The following is a 16,641-nucleotide window of genomic DNA, read 5'->3' as shown; positions in this document are numbered from 1 at the left end:
AAAAAAAAAAAAAAAAGCCTTTAATTTCTTTGTCTGACACTCAGATCACCAAAGGGAGAAATTGCTACGAGTATGTGGATGGAAAGGACAAGTCCTGGGCCAACTGGATGAGGTAGGTCCAGTAGGTTTCCAGGTTCCAGAGAGGACACTCATCTCTCTCAAGCCCATGTCCCTTTCCTTCTCAGACTGCCCCCCTCAATGGTTTTTACATCTTCTGTCCCTCTTTTTTCTCCATACAATGCTCTTTCATTTCAAGAGATGTCAGAAAATAGGAAATAAAAATATAGTATGTGTCCTCAAAATACGTCTCTGTGCTCAAGAAAATTGGGGTACTTGAAAACAACTTGAGGAGTCTAGATTCACCAGGAACACTTCTTTACCTAATTAATACTTATCAAACACTCACTATTATGCTCCAGTTTAGAAAACGGAGTCCATTACTTAAACAGATCACATAACCCATGTCCTTACGGAGGACACACTGCAGACAGACATTAAGCAATTGACTTTAGGAATATTTAATCATAATTTTCCTATTTTTCAAGAAGTGCACAGCACCAGCATAACCTGACGTGAGGGACCTTTAGTCTGTGAGGGCGGCCACCTTCCCAGCCTTGGTTCCAATGAGAACTGGGTTCTGAAGCCAGGGAACAAATGGACTGCAGGATGGTTGTGAGCAGCCCCTTTCTCTAAGGTCTCCTCCTTTCATCAGGGGAGGCAGAAAATGAATAAACTACTATTGTTCTGTGTTTCGAGCTAAGTCAGAGAGCTCTCTCCAAGTTTCTACAGGGGGAGGCAAGTGAATGGGGGGCCCTGGATACACGTGGGGAGACTGGAGACAGGCCTCTCGAGAGAACGTAGGCTGGGGCTGAGTGCTGAGGGATGTGTGCTAAACTAGAAGCACCAAGTCCTGCGGAATAAAAACAGAACTTCATTGAGAGTTTAGAGAAGCCAGAGGTCACCAGTTTTATGGCCAGTCCAGGTGGAGACAGGTCTGGAATTGGGCTTTGGAAAACAGATAATTACATAAGGAGAGAAAAGCAATCCGGCCTGGATGAGCACGGGCAACAGCATCTGGAGATAGGGATTCACAGGACAAGGTCGAAGGTGTGAACAGCAGGTTCCCGAGCAGGAGCAGCGGCCGCTGGGGACAGCACCAGGCCGCGAAGGCAAGGAGCTGGCTCGGGTCTGACAGGTGGAGGGAACTCATCGGCTGCGCTTTCTTTCCCTTTCTTGGCCCCAACCCCAGGTATGTGAACTGTGCCCGGGATGAGGAGGAGCAGAACCTGGTGGCCTTCCAGTATCACAGGCAGATCTTCTACCGAACCTGCCGGGTGGTCAGGCCGGGCTGTGAACTGCTGGTCTTGTACAGGGACGAGTACAGCCAGGAGCTCGGCATCCAGTGGGGCAGCGGGTGGAAGAGCCAGCTCGCGACGGCGGGCAGAGGTGGGCGCCACCACTCTTCCAACGCAAAGCAAGAAGCACTCCTGGGGAGCTTTCATGGTCTGGCTGTTGATCAGAGTAAACTCCAGTCTGGAGTCAGTAAAATTTCAATTAAGATGCTTCAGAAATTGATCCATAAGCCTTTGACTCTTACGGAAATTTTTTATATTAAAATTTTTTCTTCTAATTTTTTTAATCCCTCATGCAAAACATATATAACATCATATAGGGCTGAAAGGCTTAGAGGAAAAAAACAAGTTTTCGAGCACCTACCAGCTCTGTCACCTTTAGCCGTTTCTTCTTAATCTCCTCCATGTTTCTAGATGATATGTGTACACGTTGATTTGCATTCAGTCACCATTTCGGTTCGTTGTCACACGAGTTCATACACTGTGTCAGACAGGGCTCCACGAACTGGAAATAGAGATTGAACAGGACGGTCAGAATCACTGCCCTAGAGCAGTACGTGCCTCATACCTGACAGCAATTAGTGCTTTGAGGAAAAGTAGCCCAGAAAAAGTGCCTTGGATCAATGTGAGTGGAGGGGTGGGGTGTGGCACTCTCCAGAGACAGCATTTGTGGGCAAAGTGTTCCAGGCAGGGGAACGGCCAGTGCCGCAGCACCAGGGCAGGAAAGAGAGGCCATGCAGGTGGTCAGAGAAGGAAGCACAGAGGGAGAGGAAGCAGGCTGGACAGAACACGGAGGCCTCAGGGCCTGTGCTCCACGCACAGACATGGGGGTCCCCCTGGGTGACATGAAACCATGCGGTTTTCAGCTGCAGGGGGCATGTTCTCTGCTCTAAGGTGATGCTTTGGCCCATTTTTTGGAAAGAGACAGCAGTGGGGAATCCGCTCAGAGGTCAGTTCATCTCCAGGTGAGAGGGGAGAGTGGACTGGCTGAAGAAGGGCAGGAGCTGGGGTGTATTTTTAAACAGGACTTCCTACTGCATTTTAAACGGACTAAGCCTGACTGAAATCGATGAGGTGTGAATATTCGTGAGGCTTTCTGAGGAAGGGCGTACTTTCATTTTCCGCTTTATGGAAAACTGAGAGAGAAGCAATTCATGACCTAATTGGGGCATCAGGAGCCAGAGTCCTTTAGTCAGTGGGACCTGGACCACTCGGTCTTGTCCAATCTGAATCCCACGTACTCACAGAGATTCAGACACAATGGCTGCTCAACTAATATGTCTCTGTGAATGAGGAGCTCTAACCACTTCCCCACCCTGCCTTCCACATCTGGACATCTCCAGGATGAGTGCCCCTAACTTAATAAATTCCTTCCCCTTGTAGGAAGTCACTTGGGGTGATTCCACCTGTCATCAAGAGTGTTCTCTCCCAACAGGATAAAATACCTGTGGCCCCTCTGTCACAAAGTGATATAGGACTTTTCAGATACTCGTATGTGGGCAAAGGTCACTGCAGTTCCACCTCCTATAAGGAGTGACGCTGCCTCTGATGTTACTTGAAGGTCCCTAGTCAGGGCCACAGGTAGAAAAGGCCCTTGATACGGGCTTTCTGGATTTCTGAAGAAGACAGAGTGAGTAAAAATGGAATGGAAAAGTAGACTGTAAAGGCACACTTGCTGGGAGACAGAGCTTGCGCTGTCAACACTGAGATGATTAGTGGTTCAGGCCTTACCGGAGACAAACCATCTACCTGACCACAAGCTTCCTCTTTCAGCAGACCCAAAGCCCAAGATCCATCCGTGTGGCTCCTGCTCTCTGGCCTTCTCCAGTCAGAAAATCCTCAGCCAACACGTGGAACACAGTCACCCGTCTCAGGTCCTCCCGAGAACATCTGCAAGAGACCGCGTCCAACCACAGGATCCCTGCCCAGACTATCAAAATTGGCAGCAGCAATATTCTGATCCACACAGCTGGAGTGACAAACCTGAAGGTCAAGAGGTCAAGGAAAGGTCCAAACCTTTGCTGAAAAGGATAAGGCTGAGGAGGATTTCAAGGGCCTTTTCCTACTCTCCCAAAGGACAAATGGGGAGCTCTAGGGCACATGAGAGAATGATGGAGGCAGGGCCCAGCACAGGCCAGAAAGTGAATCCAGAGGACACAGGAAAATTACTTATGGGGGCAGGAGTATCAAGAGTTGTAAAAGTCAAGTACAGAGGCTGTGGGCAAGGCTCCAAGGATAGGTCTAGTCTCACCAAGCACCAGAGGACACACACAGGGGAGAAGCCCTGTGTTTGCGGGGAGTGTGGGCGACACTTCAGTCAAAAGTCAAATCTCATCAGACACCAGAGGACACACACAGGGGAGAAGCCCTATGTTTGTGGGGAGTGTGGGCGAGACTTCAGTCAAAAGTCAAATCTCATCGGACACCATAGGACACACACGGGGGAGAAGCCCTATGTTTGTGGGGAGTGTGGGCAAGACTTCAGTCGTAAGTCACATCTCATCGGACACCAGAGGACACACACAGGGGAGAAGCCCTATGTTTGCGGGGAGGGTGAGGGAGTCATTACCAATAAACCACATCTTAACCATGGGAGGATAAATGTAGCCACCACATACCTCAGCTCTGAGGGAGCTTCAAAGGAAGTCTATGACCCCTTACATTCCCTAAGAGTGTGATGAGCACAGAAATAACTGGTTAAATAGATCCTCTGCTTTCATGATAAGAGAGAAGGTAGATAAACAGCAGACGGTTTCTTAATTGCCCTGGAGATGTTCATACCAATCCCCTTCATGGTTTTTTGGACTCCTGTTTTAATAAATTTTGTCTCCATACAAATCTGAAGCCCAGACTGTGTACCTCATTCCCCCCTTATCACTGAAAGCAGTGGGGTCCAAGAGGGCCACAGAGAGCTCATACTCACAGCCCCAGTCTCCATAGGAACTGAACCCCTGGAAGGGCATTCTACCTTGGCCTCTCCTCGTTCCTCTCTGGTTTCCTCTGACTTCTGTAGCCTCAAAGGTGAAGACCTCGTACATGAATGTGTGCATGCCTGTGTGCCTGGCTCAATCTGGGGTATCTGGTCTCCCTCGCTCTCTCTTTGCTGTCCCCTCAGGGTCAGCACAGCATGTGGACTCCAGATCCAACCATAGTGGGTCAATTCTCAGCTCTGCCCTCACTAGCTGTGTGACCTAGGGCAAGGTGCTCAACCTCTCTGTGCCTCTTTTCTAATCTATAAAATGGGATGGGAGTGCCAGTCTTTTGGTTTGATAGATAAGCACAGGCAGAATCTGGCACAGAGGCTGGCTGAGACTGCAAGCCCCGCCCTTTGTTATTCTCTCCCTGCCCACGTCTTCCAGGTCTTTAGAGCTGGACAAAGAAGGGGCCACTCAGGCACTGGTCAGACACAGCTGCTTCACCTGCAGACTCGGCTGCCCTGACGAGGAGGTGAGAGGACAGGATGCTCAGTGCGGGCAACCTCCCTTCCCACCGCTGCCCTTCCCGCTGAGCCTGGGCAGCCCCGGAGGCTCTGCACACACAGTCACCTGGGAAAGGCGGCTTTCACCCACACCTGCTGAGAACGGAGTCTGGAGCCGCGCCTGCAGGAACCAGGCCACCCGTGAGTCTCGGAACCTCTCCTGCCCCGCTGTACACAGTGTACTCGAAGCCCACACCGCAGCTTCTCTAATGCACGTGCCGTGTACCTGGGCCTGTGTGCTTCAGTGCAACGGTGTCGCCACCTTGAAATTCTTAACTGTTGAATATTTTATCCTTCAACTCACTTTTTCTAAGAGAAGTCTGGTGGAGAATGGGGCACGCTGTGAGCAGAGCCGAAGCGGGGAGCCCAGACCCCATGACTGCGAACAACGGCCCTTAGTCCCCCTCCCCATGCAGGCTTGTGAAGCATCTCTACGTGAACCATGTGCATGTCAATAACAAACATCCACTATTATTGTCTCCTTTCTTTCATGCTTTTTTAAGGGAACATGTGTGTCTGTGGCTTTGTTTCCCTATGGGAAGAGAAGCACCATAAACTTTCCATCTTCTGCGGCTCTCAGCAGGGGCCACGGCAGGGACGGAGTTGGGGGTGATGCCGGCAGAGGGGCTTCGACTGAAATACTGTGGGGGAGGGGCCCCAGAAACTTCCAGGGGCCTCTCACCGGCACCTCCCACCAGAGGTGGCCCTAGAATCCCCTGCAAGGCTGAGCAGTTCAAGGCCTGACCCCTCCCCTCCCCTCCCCTCTGGCAAAAAACCTCACTCCTGGTGAGGCCGCCAGCCCCGAAGACGCCCCGAGTCCCTGGCCCCCATCATCCGCGGCCTGCACAGAAGATGGATGACCTGTGTGGTGGCGGCGATGGTGTGCGACCCCACAGTTCAGGCACAAAAAGGCACTCCGGCTTCTCACCCAGTCTCGGCTCACCTCTAGCAACGGGGCTGGCGGTTTATACACCCTGCCGCCACCGGCAGCTGCTGGCAGCCACGATCCGCATGCTGAAGGGGGGCTCGGAGGAATGTGCGCTGCCTGACACGCGCTGGGCTCAGCTGAGGCGCCTGTCCTGTCCCCGGGACGCCTGCAGGGCCTCCACCTGACACTGCGGGTGCCCTGGACGGGCACACAGGACACCAGCAGCCTCCACCACACGTGCCGCTCTGACTGCAGTGGCCCCATGGCTGTGCCAGCCCCACCTGCCTGCTGCTCTACCGGGACCCTAGCTGAGCAGGTGAGCGCGGAGCACAGAGGGTAAACTGGTCTTCGGCTGCCAGACTCAGCCTGGTCGGCCACTGGCCCAGCCAGTGCCTGAGGCAGAGCTGCCTGTGGGGAGGGTGTCACCCACAGACGCTGTCCTCAAAGCTCAGGCCCCTGAAAACTTACCAAAGAGGTTTTCTTAAGTTCGTTTTGAAAAGTAGGAGGCCGTTCATCTATCACCCAGAGAAAACTCCTGTAACATTCTGAAATATGTACTTTAAGGTCTTATTTTGCAAGCTCTCGTGCTCGATGTCAACAGCTTTGTTTTCTTTTTTTCTCATAATATGCAGGTGTTTAGAAAAAAAAGAAATTTAGAAAGTACAGAAAATAAAAGCCACTCATAATTGTATAGGGAACACCAATTAACACAGCATCTGGTCACCACACACAGACACATGTGCACACACACAGGAACACACGTGCATGTTTTTCTTCTACAAAATCTTTGGAGCCCCCATCTTACCTTGTCACCGGCCTCTGTTTTTGCTCACCAAGACGAGCCCGCTTTGGCCTCGTGACCGGTAGGCTTCCATGCAACTCAGAAGCAGGCAGGCAGCAGGGGCTGTGAGGGGTGGGCACCGCCTGGCCCTAAGTGAGGAGACGAGCGAGCGCTTCTCCTCCGGGTGCAGTACCTTCAGGGGCCACTGGGGGAGACACCAAGGAAGAAGCTTCTCAAACGCCTTCCCTTCAGTTTCCATGGTTACAACGTGCCTCACGTCCCGGGGTCGGAGCGGGGCTTAACAGACCTTCTCTTGTTGGACATGAAAAGTGTTTCCAGAGAGAATCTGTCCAGATCTTGGCCTGGCTTGCTGCAGGTTTACCCATGTGGTGCATTCGGGGCTCAAGGAAGTTCTGCAGCTTCCCGGGTTTAGGGCTAAAGCACACCCCGCCCTCACCCCTCCCGCGGTCACTGCGTCTTCCCCTCCAGAGGAAGGTGTCTGGGACTACTGACTGCAAAGACACTACCGAAGAGGACAAAGGCCATGGCTGGCCCGGGGCTGGGGTGCTCCCTGGGGAGCAGAGGGGACATAGGACACTCAGTGCTGGTCTCACCTGTCCTGCGTGCTTATCCTCCTTCTCGGTGGTTGTGCGGCTTTCTGCCCCCGGGGGGCCTGCCAGCGAGGGGCTCCCAAGACGCTGAAGGCTGGGGTTGGCGGAGGGAGTGCTGGATGACAGGAAACCCAAGACCCTCCAGCAGGTCAGTGCGGTGAGGACAAGACCTGGCCTCACTGGACGGCTAGGCCCTGTCCTTTCGGGACACCCTCTCTGAACCCCCGTTGGAGGTGTGGCTGTTTCCCCGATGCCCACCTTGGTCTCAGGAGGCAGAAGAGAGACTGGGTTATCCCTCCCACCTGCTGCCCGGGGAGTCACAAGGGCCCCTTCCCAAACAGTCGGAGCAGGCTTAGCAGAGGGAGTGCTTGGGTCTCACAGGGTCACTGTGGAGAGGGACTGACTCCTGACCAGGACCCTTCTTTGCTGGTTCTGTTTCTGTGTTGTCTTCACACCAAATCTCATGAGTGCAAGGCCGGGTTTTCACAGCATCACTGGCCCAGGGGCCAGCGAGCCTCCTTACGGTGAGTTTGTTACAGGCAGGGAGACAGGGCGGCTGGTGTGACGCTCCCCTGGGCGAGAGAAGGGACCACACTAGGTTGTGTCTCCTGCGGGGTTTCAGGGTTGCCGGCAATAGGGGCGGCCACTCCTTTTCTAAATATGTCAGACAACCACTGAGTCCTGAAGTTATTCATGAAACATTTTTTAAGCACCTGTTATATTGCAGGTACCACACGTGAGGGTTGCAGAGGTGGAGGTGGGCAGAGCTGGGTGTCAGGAACCAGCCCTACGGTCGTGGAAGAGGCTGAGGATTACATGAGATGCCGGCTTCTGATGGTGGAGTAGACATTTTCTACCGCAAATATTAGCTGCAAAGACACAAACTAAAGAAAGAGGCATGACTCTTGCAGCAAAAATAAGGGTGTGGGGTGGAGGAGAAGGTGGCAAGAAGAGCTGAGCAGAGCGAACAAGCAGGTCCTGTCACTCCAGTGTTAAGCATGCAGGATCCAAGCCACCAGCTCAGCTCGGTCAAGTCGCTGCTCTGCACTTAGTTACCATGAAGCCCTGGAGCCTCCACTTCCCCTGCTGTTGGGTTGGTACAGGAAGTTCTCAGCACAGTCACTGCTGTCATCAATATGAGGCTGAGGGCCCTCTACATGTGGTGTCCTGTCCAGCAGACCCTCGGCCATACCCTCCGAGCCCAACCGAGGCCCAGACGAAGCCTCACTTCACTGGGTGGCCTCACTGGGGACCCAGGTCCCCCTCCGTGCTCGCACTCTAGGACGCCCTCACCCACAGTCAAAGCAAGTTCGTGGCCAGGCCCACACTCCACCCCCGAGTGGGGAGAAGGAAGGGGCTGGGGGGCAAAGTGCCTTCAGGCAAGTGGTGCAGGAGCTCACCCATCAGCCCTCGTGGTCCGTCCCTGGGAGCACGGTCACGAGTCACGTGCAGCTGCAGGGACGCATGTGCCCAGCTGAAGTGCCTCCTGTGAGGACGCGAGCTCTCTGCCGTGAGCACTGAAGCAGGACACCCTGAGGGCTCTTTCCGAGGCTGGAAGACTCCCCGGTCCTTGGGACGAGAGATAAAGCCAGAAAGTGGGTTCTCGCTGGGATGGGCCTTCTCTAGACCCAGCTTGGGGACAGCAAGAGTGGGACAAGGGGCCCCGTGGAGACTGTGCAGCCGAGTGACAAGCCCACGTTCACCTGGCGGGAGGCCTTTGAGGGGTCTGTGACGGAGAAAGCCCACCCCGTGAGACAACAGAGGGTTTCAGGGACACACGGCAGCAAAATCAGGGAAAATATGAAGACTCTGGGAAACTAAAGTACGAATATCAAAGAAACTCTTACTGCCCTGAAAGTTTTCCCTGACATGAGCAGGGGCAGCTCCAGGACTGCAAAGGTTTTTGTGGTTTCAAGCAGCAGAGACCCTGCTCCACAGCAATGGGGCTGGGGAGCTCGGGGGGTCACAGGCAGAATCTCACAGAGATGGGTCGACAGGGGCCACAAAGCACGGGGGCCCTTCGGGGATCGTGGGGCTGCTGTTGTCCAGGGTCGCCCGCTGTCCGGGGACGCATCCCTGCCGTGTCTCTCCTGCTCACAGACCCTCCCCCGCGGCTGCTCTGGCCCCATTCCCTTCATGCCCCCAATTCGTGCCCCTGAAAGCAGCAACGTGACTGACTGACTGCTCCTGATTCCGGGGCCAGCAGGACTCCCTCCGGCTCTCCCTCCCCAGGCGCCAGCCTGCTCGCAGCCTCGGCAGCACCCCAGCAGCTGCTTGTCTGGAAGCTTCTGTTGGTCTCACGTGGTCTCACGAGGCACCATGGGAAGCGCTGCCGTGTCCATATACCCATCGTTTCTGACCAACACCTGGGGATGGACACTGAGATTCACAGGAGGTACCGGGCATTTCGTAGCAAAGGGAGCTGTGAGAGGATGTGCTCTGTCTCCTCCTCGCCTGCGACCTCCCCTGCCACTAATGCTTCCTCCTGGGCCTCCACGCCACTCACCAGGCAGCACAGGCTGTGTTTGGATCGCCCTCCTGAGGTGCAAAGCCATTTCGGGTCCTCTCCGTGGACCAGACACCAGAGGCTTGGTTCTAGCAACCAGGACACACTGCCCCCAACCCCTCGGCCCAGCCTCACCACTTCTCTCCCTCTGGTTTGTGTGCTCGGCCCCAGATCCCGCAGCGTGGCCAGGGTCCAGACAGAACTCCCCTGACAACGGCAGGGGAAAAGGGAGGACAGAAGGGACCCGAGAGCAGTGGGACAGATGGAAAGATGGGGTATGGAAGACCGCCCTCCCCTCACTCCCCTCAGCCACCTAACAGTTTCTCAGCCCCTGAAGTTAATGGTGCACAGCGTTCCTATAGTGACAGTCACATCAAAGGATGACGTGAAGATTTCTGAGAAAGTAAACAAATCATTTGGAAATAATTATAAGACTTTGGTGAAGTATTTGAGCTGGCACTTACATCACCTGATGCAGTTTTGTTATCTGCATAGTGACTAGACTAAAAAGCGAAGACATTTAATTTTAGAGTTTTTTTAAATACATTTATTTACTATTTATTTATTTATTTTTGGCTGCCCTGGGTCTTTGTTGCTGTGCGCGGCCTTTCCCTAGCTGCAGCGAGCGGGGGCTGCTCTTTGTTGCAGTGCGTGGGCTCTAGGCACGCAAGCTTCAGTAGTTGTGGCCCGCGGGCTCAGTAGTTGTGGCTTGTGGGCTGTAGAGCACAGGTTCAGTAGTTGTGGTGCACGGGCTTAGTTGCTCCGCGGCGTGTGGGATCTTCCCGGACCAGGGCACGAACCCATGTCCCCTGAGCTGGCAGGCGGATTCTTAAGTACTGCACCACCAGGGAAGTCCTTAATTTTATTTTATTTTATTTTTTATTTTTTATTTTTTATTTTTTATTTTTTATTTATTTATTTATTTGCGGTATGCGGGCCTCTCACTGTTGTGGCCTCTCCGGTTGCGGAGCACAGGCTCCGGACGCGCAGGCTCAGTGGCCATGGCTCACGGGCCCAGCCGCTCCGCGGCATGTGGGATCTTCCCAGACTGGGGCACGAACCCGTGTCCCCTGCATCGGCAGGCGGACTCTCAACCACTGCGCCACCAGGGAAGCCCAAGTCCTTAATTTTAGATTTTATATTAATTTGTTTGGTCGTGCTGCTTGTTAGCTGTTGACACCATCAACTCTTCTCCCCTTTGTCCCCACAGGAACCTCTGCAGATGGCGATAAGGATACGAACAACATGGCCACTGCCTACACCCTCAGGCAAAGCCCTTCAGGGCCGCATCACAACACGTTCACCATCAACCAGCACAGGGGAACCATCGGTGTGCCCGCTGCTGGGCTGGAGTGACAGGTCAGGGGTCAGGAGGGGGGCCACCCAGTGATGCAATCAAATCTACATTTGTCCCAGCTGGTGAGGCACAGACACCACCCAATCAGAACAGGCACCAGCGGTAAAGACGTAAACATAAGACATGACACCATAAAACTCCTAGAAGAGAACACAGGCAAAACATTCTCTGACATAAATCGTACCAATGTTTTCTTAGGTCAGTCTCCCAAGGCAAAAGAAACACACATACAAAAAACCCAAAGAGGACCTAATCAAACTTACAAGCTTTTGCACAGCAAAGGAAACCATAGACAAAACGAAAAGACAACCTGCACAATGGGAGAAAATATTTGCAAATGATGCTACCTACAAGGGCTCAACTTCCAAAATATACAAACAGCTCATACAACTCAGCAACAAAAAAACAAAACAAATAACCCAATCAAAAAATGGGCAGAAGACCTAAACAGACATTCCTCCAAAGAAGACATACAGGGCACTTCCCTGGTGGTCCACTGGTTAAGACTCTGAGCTCCTAATGCGTGGGGTCGGGGTTTGATCCCTGGTCAGGGAGCTAGATCTTGCATACCATAACGTAAGATCCTGCACGCTGCAACAAAGATCCCACACGTGGCAACAAGGATCCCGCATGTGGCCAAATAAATAAATAAATATTTTTAAAAAAGAAAAGGAAGAAGAATAGATGAAAAGATGCTCAACATTGCTAATTATTAGAGAAATGCATATCAAACTTGCAATGAGGTACCACCTCACACCAGTCAGAATGGCCGTCCTTAAAAACTCTACAAATAATAAATGCTGGAGAGGGTGTGGAGAGAAGGGAACCCTCCTAAACTGTTGGTGGGAATGTAAATTGGTGCAGCCCCTATGGAGAACAGTATGGAGGTTCCTCAGAAAACTAAAATAGAACTACCACATGATCCAGCAATCCCACTCCTGGGCATATGTCCAGACAAAACTATAATTCAAAAAGATACATGCAGCCCTATGTTCATAGCAGCACTACTCACAATAGCCAACACATGGAAGCAACCTAAATGTCCACCAACAGATGAAGGGATGAAGAAGATGTGGTACATATATACAATGGAATATTACTCAGCCATAAAAAAGAATGAAATAACGCCATCTGCGGCAACATGGATGGACCTGGAGATGATCATACTAAGTGAAGTAAGTCATACAGAGAAACACAAATACTGCATGGAATCATTTATATGTGGAATCTATACATGACACAAATGAACCTATCTATGAAACAGAAACAGACTCACAGACATAGAGAACAGACTGGTGTTTGCCAAGGGGCTGGGGGCTGGGGGAGGGATGGAGTGGGAGGTTGGGGTGAGCAGATGTAAGCTTTTATATACAGAATAGATAAACAACGTGGTCCTACTGTACAGCACAGAGAACTACATTCAATATCCTATGGTAAAGCATAATGGAAAAGATTATTTTTAAAAAAGAATGTATACATATGTATAATTGAATCACTTTGCTGCGCAGCAGAAATTAACACAACATTGTAAATCAACTATATGTCAATAAAAAATATATATCGATTAAGTAAAGAAGACACCAGCCACTCAGAACAGACACTCAACCCATGAGAACAGATCCCAGACCAACTGGCACATGGACCAACCAGTCAGAAGAGGTGGCTGCTGCAGGCGGGGTCCTGCTGGCGCACACAGGCTGACTGTGAGCCCAGGGCACAGTGAGCCCTGAGGGATCCCTGGAGGAAATCAGAACTGTACCCCCAAGACCCCTCCTCTAACTGGCAAAACAAAGTGGCTCTGCGTGACACAAAATTAGACCACATCCCCTGGTGAAACCGGAAAACATTCCTGGCATCCTGACCCCGTAAGTGTTGACCACATAACTGAAGGGGTCCCAGGACCCCCCAGTTTAGTGCTGGGACTAGGAATATGTTGATCAGGTCTCAATCCAGGAGAAGTCTCCTCCTGGGTCAGTTTTGGAAGGGGGTGGTCTGAATTTATCCAAGTCTGCTTCTCTGCTGAGTGGTGGGCCAAGCTGAGCCCTGAGGTGTGCCTGCCAAGACAGCGCCCCGGAAGCCAGTCACTTAGTGGAGGGAAGACCTCCCACGTTTGGTGCATCTGCTCTCTGGTGGCACCTCTGGTCCCCACGCTGACCACCAACGTGCCTGTGTGCCGGCAACCCCCAAGGTGAAGGCTTGTGACCGCAGCCGCATCACAGGCACCAGCAGCACCACCCCCCCATCCTCGGCCCGACCTCGAAGTCCAGCTGAGGCCAGTGGATGTCTCGTGAACTATGTTCTACGGTGGCCCATGTGTCACTGCTGAGCAGCAGTGTCATGATGCAGGCCAGGGGTCCTCAGCCTGGCGGAACATTAGAACCCCCTGGGACACACTGACCCACAAATGCTCCCTGTCCCAGGGCAAGGGCAGCCAATCCTGGACCAGGCAGTGACCCGAATGGGCACACAGGTGCTGAAAGCAGAGTCCACGACACAGACAAGGTGCTGTTATCCCAGGGCAGGGAAGGGGCCTCACCTCCGGCCAGAGTTCTCTGATGCCCCGGCTTAAGACTAAGGAGGCTTCGGGCACAGGTGGTGTGGTGGGAACAGACTCGGAGCTGCTCCGGAGACGTGCAGCGCAGGACACATGGGTGAGTGAAGGCCAGAGGGAACTTCCCGTAAAGAAACAGAGTGCAGACAGGCTTGGGGTGCAGGGGAGCCCGATGCGGGCTGGGAAGCAGGGCCTGGAAACCATGCCTCTCTCTCTCCCACGCTCTCTTCTTTCATCTCTGCCTTCTTCATCTACTTAACTCCCGCTCTGCAGCCTGATGTCTCTGCCCTTGCGTATCTGCACACTCACTGTCCCTCTGTGCACATATGCACACTCCTTCTCTCCATTCATTCAAGGGATATTGATGTAGCACCTACCTCTGGCCAGGTCCTATCCAGGCATGGGAACAGCCTTGACGAAACAGACAATAACCCAGGTCCTTGGGGAGCTGAAATGCTATCGGGGGCCAAATGCGTCCCTCCTGTGACCCCCACCCCTGGCTTTGCCTTCCTCAGCCTGCCGGCAGGCCCCCTGACCTCCAGCGCCTGTTACCCTCTGGCACTGCCCATCGTGTGGCCTTCTCAGCTCATAGCACCATGTGAAATGGCCTTCCCCTTGTCACCTGTGTCACCTCAGTGTACCTGGTGATGTTCAATATTTCCTCAGTGCAGGAAGGTCCCAGCTGCCCTCATGTCCCTTCCGTTGAGTTCTGACCACAAATTCCCACCACAGCGGCCTGGAAGGACTCCCGGGGTGGGGCGTGGAGTAGGGGCAGGGGCTCGGGCACCCTTGGTGTCATAGCGCAGCTGCAGTGCCTCAGGGGAGCCCCAGAGGCTGGTCCCACGTGGGCCTCTCCAGGGGCTCAGGGTAAGGCGGGGACCTCCCAGTGCCAGCACGGACCCAGACGGCAGCCCGACCAGCTGACTTCTCACTGGGACAGGAGGACGGGCGACCCTCGTCGCTGCTCAGCGTCTCAGCCACCTGGGAAGAACGGTCAGTTCCAAGGTACTGAGCACCCTGTGTGTAGTTATACGTTTTACCTGCGTGATCTCAACTCCCTGAAGCAGAAACGCTTTGGGCTACCCACCTGGAAAAATCAACGCGAGTGGTTTAAAATCACTGCACGTAACACAATCCAGACACGAAAGATCCCACCCACCTGCCAGGCAGCCCAGCGGCAACACCAGGGATGCAGCTTCTTTCCTCCTCAGCGTGTGTCTTCCTTAGGGCCTGTGTCTGTCCTCCTGGTGCCGGGGAGGGGGCGGGGCGGGGGTGTGGAACGCTGCAACTCCAGCATCACACTCACCTTGTCAGAAAGGAGTGGGGAGGAGGGAGGATTCAAGGCCTGTGTCTGGTCTCTTTTTACAAGAGGCCCAGCAGGTAGACGCGCACTTTGCTCCCCTGAGTGTGGTGTGTGGCCGCTCCTGGCTGGAATGTGTAAGGCAGCAGGGTCACAGCTCGGGGGTCACGCAGCGAGCATGGCATGGCTGGCACTGGGCCTATTAGGCTGGACCCCCATGCCTACTCTTAATCAACCCACTGCCCTCCCAGAGGCACAGGGAAGGTTCCAGGTGAAGCCTGCAGGCTGGGGAGGGGGCCCTAGCGAGGCCCCAGAAGGAGCTGTGACAACGCCCTGCCCTGCCCTGCACTCTCCCAGAACTAGGTTTTCTCTCGGGGCAGAGAAGGACGAAGGGGGTGAAAGGGCACCCTCCAAAAAAAGGTTTGATTGTTGTTTTTGTCAGCTTGCTTACGACATTTGAGACTTTTACTGTACAAAGAAAGGTTACAGAAAGAAAATAATTAACGCTTGTCGACACTGCTTGTCCCAGAGGTGGACCTGGTATCATCAGTCTTTTGTGTACCACACTAGAAAATATTGCTGTACATGGCCCCTCTGTGCCTCAGTTTCCTCCTCTGTAAAAAGGGGATTCTAATAGCTGCACCCTGAGCTTGTGATGGTGATAAGTGAGCTTGCCCTTGTAACGGGCTGAAAGCTACTGTGGATTTAAAACCACAAAGCTATACACGCCTCCCGCCCCGAGACCATCCACCTTACACACAAATGGGCCTCACTCTTTTCACTGGGCTGCACAGTTGCTGTGTGTGGCAGAGTTCATGTATTTAACTGTCCCCTGTGAGGACAGTCTGGTTGTTTCTGGTCCCGTCCCCATGGGCGTTTACCAAAACAGCTGTGTGTCTCTTTGGGGCCACCTCCTAAAAACGTGAGCCCTGCCAAATGTCACATGCATTTAACTCTCAGACAGACATTTCCTGATTGCCTGCAAAGCACTGTAACCAACACCCAAGTGTCGCTAGAAAGGCCCCTTTCCCCACCTCAGAGGGGTCTGATCCTTAACGTACAAATTGGCCACACTCACTATCCAAATAATTAGAAAAGCCTCTTTAGCGACAAGAAAAATGACTCCACATCCAGAGCAATCCAACCTGCCAGGCAACGTCACCCAGATTTTAAACACAGAATGCCCTTATCTTTATTTATACATTAGATACAGTCTGTTCCGTGTGTACATCACAGACTACTGCGAAACAATCATGGACTCGTGCCCGTCGGGCTCAGCCTTGTCTCTTGTTTCCTCATTTCTGAATAGCCCAGACACTACCCTGTCAGTGTGCAGGGCCCCTGCTCCTTGGGGGTCGAGGGCCAGAGCGGGTAAGAGGAGGGGCGGGCAGTGTGACCACACGAGCCATGGGTCCCGCCTGAGGCACCACCACGTGGCCTGTCGGGGCTTCCATCAAATCCCGACCTTCCCAGGGAAGAAAACAAGCTACACCGGTTCAGGGACTCCTGGGGGTCGTCAGGCTCGCCCTGCGCCGCCCAGCTGCCGAAGTGGACCTTGGCTGGACATACTCGCCCCGCCAGAGCCCCACCCCCTCCCCGTGCCCCTTCCCGTCCGGTCCCGCCCAGCACTCCACCCCAACGTCCCGGAGCCCTGCCCCTCGGGCCCCCTCCCGCCCCCCAGGGCCGCTCCACTTCCGGGCCGGGAGGAGCCTCCACGGCCCCGCAGGTCTGTGCACCGTGATCGCCCACCCCTCCCGACCGCCCCCATGAAGCCCCC

At 53.5% G+C, this 16,641-nt stretch overlaps 2 protein-coding genes across 3 annotated transcripts; both read right to left on the bottom strand.

Moving 5' to 3' along the window:
* Positions 1 to 1,394: 1,394 nt before the first annotated feature.
* LOC308605604 (uncharacterized protein) lies at positions 1,395 to 9,705 on the bottom strand. 2 transcript variants are annotated; one of them, XM_081215809.1, is made up of 8 exons: positions 9,333 to 9,705; positions 8,551 to 8,719; positions 7,864 to 8,019; positions 7,154 to 7,265; positions 6,564 to 6,744; positions 3,102 to 3,242; positions 1,717 to 1,857; positions 1,395 to 1,533 (listed from the first exon to the last, which is right to left on the bottom strand). In XM_081215809.1, the coding sequence occupies exons 1-3, from the start codon at positions 9,498 to 9,500 to the stop codon at positions 7,925 to 7,927; spliced, it is 432 nt and encodes a 143-aa protein (XP_081071935.1). In that variant the 5' UTR covers positions 9,501 to 9,705; the 3' UTR covers positions 1,395 to 1,533; positions 1,717 to 1,857; positions 3,102 to 3,242; positions 6,564 to 6,744; positions 7,154 to 7,265; positions 7,864 to 7,924. The 2 variants fall into 2 exon arrangements, with proteins under 2 accessions (XP_081071935.1, XP_081071934.1); XM_081215808.1 differs by lacking the exons at positions 1,395 to 1,533; positions 1,717 to 1,857; positions 3,102 to 3,242; positions 6,564 to 6,744; positions 7,154 to 7,265 and adding an exon at positions 7,418 to 7,722 and having other exon boundaries at positions 7,864 to 8,034.
* On the bottom strand, positions 4,716 to 6,415 carry LOC308606516 (uncharacterized protein; the record flags this gene model as incomplete). The annotated part of the gene is made up of 3 exons (XM_081217455.1): positions 5,607 to 6,415; positions 4,898 to 4,951; positions 4,716 to 4,788 (listed from the first exon to the last, which is right to left on the bottom strand). Exons 1-3 carry the CDS (start codon positions 6,020 to 6,022, stop codon positions 4,716 to 4,718), a joined length of 543 nt encoding a protein of 180 aa, XP_081073581.1. The 5' UTR covers positions 6,023 to 6,415.
* Positions 9,706 to 16,641: the final 6,936 nt, after the last annotated feature.

The sequence above is a fragment of the Mesoplodon bidens genome, assembly GCF_964165515.1.
Source record: "Mesoplodon bidens genome assembly, chromosome: 18".
NCBI classification, from domain to species: Eukaryota; Metazoa; Chordata; class Mammalia; order Artiodactyla; family Ziphiidae; genus Mesoplodon; species Mesoplodon bidens.
Note: the sequence above shows the minus strand (reverse complement) of the source record. Positions and strands in the feature narration are given on the sequence as shown.